Source organism: Pterocles gutturalis, unplaced genomic scaffold, assembly GCF_000699245.1.
Source record: "Pterocles gutturalis isolate BGI_N339 unplaced genomic scaffold, ASM69924v1 scaffold8505, whole genome shotgun sequence".
Taxonomy (NCBI): Eukaryota; Metazoa; Chordata; class Aves; order Pterocliformes; family Pteroclidae; genus Pterocles; species Pterocles gutturalis.
This window is the reverse complement of record NW_010140700.1, coordinates 1-2,306: the sequence shown is the minus strand read 5'-3', so window position 1 is coordinate 2,306 and position 2,306 is coordinate 1. Positions and strand designations below refer to the sequence as shown.

General features: G+C 57.9%; 1 protein-coding gene across 1 annotated transcript in view; it reads left to right on the top strand.

Annotated features, from left to right (window-relative positions):
- LOC104469311 (periaxin) overlaps nucleotides 1-2,289 on the top strand; it is a gene marked incomplete at both ends in the record, with an annotated part of 2,698 nt that extends 409 nt beyond the window's left edge. Inside the window, 4 exon segments of the mRNA XM_010083770.1 lie at nucleotides 4-891; nucleotides 970-1,671; nucleotides 1,870-2,251; nucleotides 2,254-2,289. Coding sequence (XP_010082072.1) covers nucleotides 4-891; nucleotides 970-1,671; nucleotides 1,870-2,251; nucleotides 2,254-2,289 — 2,008 coding nt within the window.
- Nucleotides 2,290-2,306: the final 17 nt, after the last annotated feature.

Here is a 2,306-nt window from a genome sequence, read left to right as displayed (position 1 = left end):
GAGGTGACAAATGTCCAGCTCCAGGCCCTACCACAGCCCTTGGATGTCACCAACATCCAGCTCCAAGCTCTGCCGCAGCCCTCAGATGTCACCAACATCCAGCTCCGGGCCAACGAGGTGACAAGTGTCCAGCTCCAAGCCCTTCCACAACCCTCAGATGTCACCAGCATCCAACTGCAGGGCGCAGAGGTGACAAATGTCCAGCTCCAAGCCCTGCCACAACCTTTGGATGTCACCAACATCCAGCTGCAGGCCACCGAGGTGGCAAATGTCCAGCTCCAAGCCCTACCACAACCCTCCAAGGTGACCAACATCCAGCTCCAAGCTCTGCCACAACCTTCAGATGTCACCAACATCCAGCTCCAAGCTCTGCCCCAGCCTTCAGATGTCACCAATGTCCAGCTCCAAGCTCTGCCCCAACCTTCAGATGTCACCAACGTCCAGCTCCAAGCCCTGCCCCAACCCTTGGATGTCACCAACATCCAGCTGCAGGCCACCGAGGTGACGGATGTCCATCTCCAAGCCACCGAGGTGACGGATGTCCATCTCCAGGCCACAGAGGTGGCAGATGTCCAGCTCCAGGCCATGGAGGTGCCCAACATCCAGCTGCAGACCACCGAGGTGCCCAATGTCCATCTCGAAACCACCGAGGTGCCCGACGTCCATCTCCAAGCCCCAGAGGTGACCAATGTCCACCTGCAGGCCACCGAGGTGCCCGACGTCCATCAGCAGACCATGGAGGTGCCCAGTGTCCATCTCCAGGACACAGAGGTGACCACTGTCCAGCTGCAAGCCACTGAGGTGCCCAGCGTCCATCCCCAAGGCACAGAGGTGACAAATGTCCATCTCCAGACCGTGGAGGTGCCCAGCGTCCATCTCCAGGCTGCAGAGGTGCCCAGGGTGCACCTCCAAGTCACAGAGGTGCCCAGCGTCCATCTCCAGACTATGGAGATGAGCGATGTCCATCAGCAAATGACGGAGGTGCCCAGCGTCCAACTCAAGAGCACAGAGGTGCCTAACATCCAACTGAAGACCATGGAGGTGCCCAACATCCAAGTCAAGGCCATCGAGGTGCCCAGCATCCAACTGAAGCCCTTGGAGGTGCCCAGTGTCCAGCTGAAGACTGTGGAGGTGCCCAACGTCCAGCTGAAGCCCTTGGAGGTGCCCAACATCCATCTCAAGACCATGGATGTCCCCAGTGTCCAACTCAAGACGACGGAGGTGCCCAGTGTCCATCTCAAGCCCTTGGAGGTGCCCAATGTCCAACTGAAGACCGTGGAGGTGCCCAGCGTCCAGCTGAAGCCCTTGGAGGTGCCCAACATCCATCTCAAGGCCGTGGAGGTGCCCAACATCCAGGTCAAGGCCATGGAGATGCCCAACGTCCAGCTGAAGACCGTGGAGGTGCCCAGTGTCCAACTCAAGGCTGTGGAGGTGCCCAGCATCCAACTCAAGCCCTTGGAGGTGCCCAGTGTCCAGCTGAAAACCATGGAGGTGCCCAACGTCCAGCTGAAGCCCTTGGAGGTGCCCAATGTTCATCTCAAGACCATGGAGGTGCCCAACATCCAACTCAAGCCCTTGGAGGTGCCCAGTGTCCATCAGCAGACCATGGAGGTGCCCAATGTCCAGCTGAAGCCCTTGGAGGTGCCCAACGTCCATCTCAGGACCGTGGATGTCCCCAATGTCCAACTCAAGACGATGGAGGTGCCCAATGTCCAGCTGAAGCCCTTGGAGGTGCCCAGTGTCCATCTCAAGCCCTTGGAGGTGCCCAATGTCCAACTGAAGACCTTGGAGGTGCCCAACGTCCAGCTTTTCCCTAATGTCCAACTGAAGACCATGGAATTGCCCAGTGTCCACCTCAAGACCATGGAGGTGCCCAGTGTCCATCTCAAGACCATGGAGGTGCCCAACGTCCAGCTGAAGACCGTGGAGGTGCCCAACATCCAACTCAAGCCCTTGGAGGTGCCCAACATCCATCTCAAGACTGTGGATGTCCCTAGTGTCCAACAGAAGACCATAGAGGTGCCCAATGTCCAACTGAAGACCATAGAGGTGCCCAATGTCCAACTGAAGCCCTTGGATGTGCCCAACATCCATCTCAAGACTGTGGAGGTCCCCAACATGCAATTCAAGGCCATAGAGGTGCCCAACGTCCAGCTGAAGACCATGGAGGTGCCCAACGTCCAACTCAAGACCATGGATGTCCCTAATGTCCAACTGAAGACCATGGAATTGCCCAGTGTCCACCTCAAGACCATGGAGGTGCCCAGTGTCCATCTCAAGACCATGGAGGTGCCCAACGTCCAACT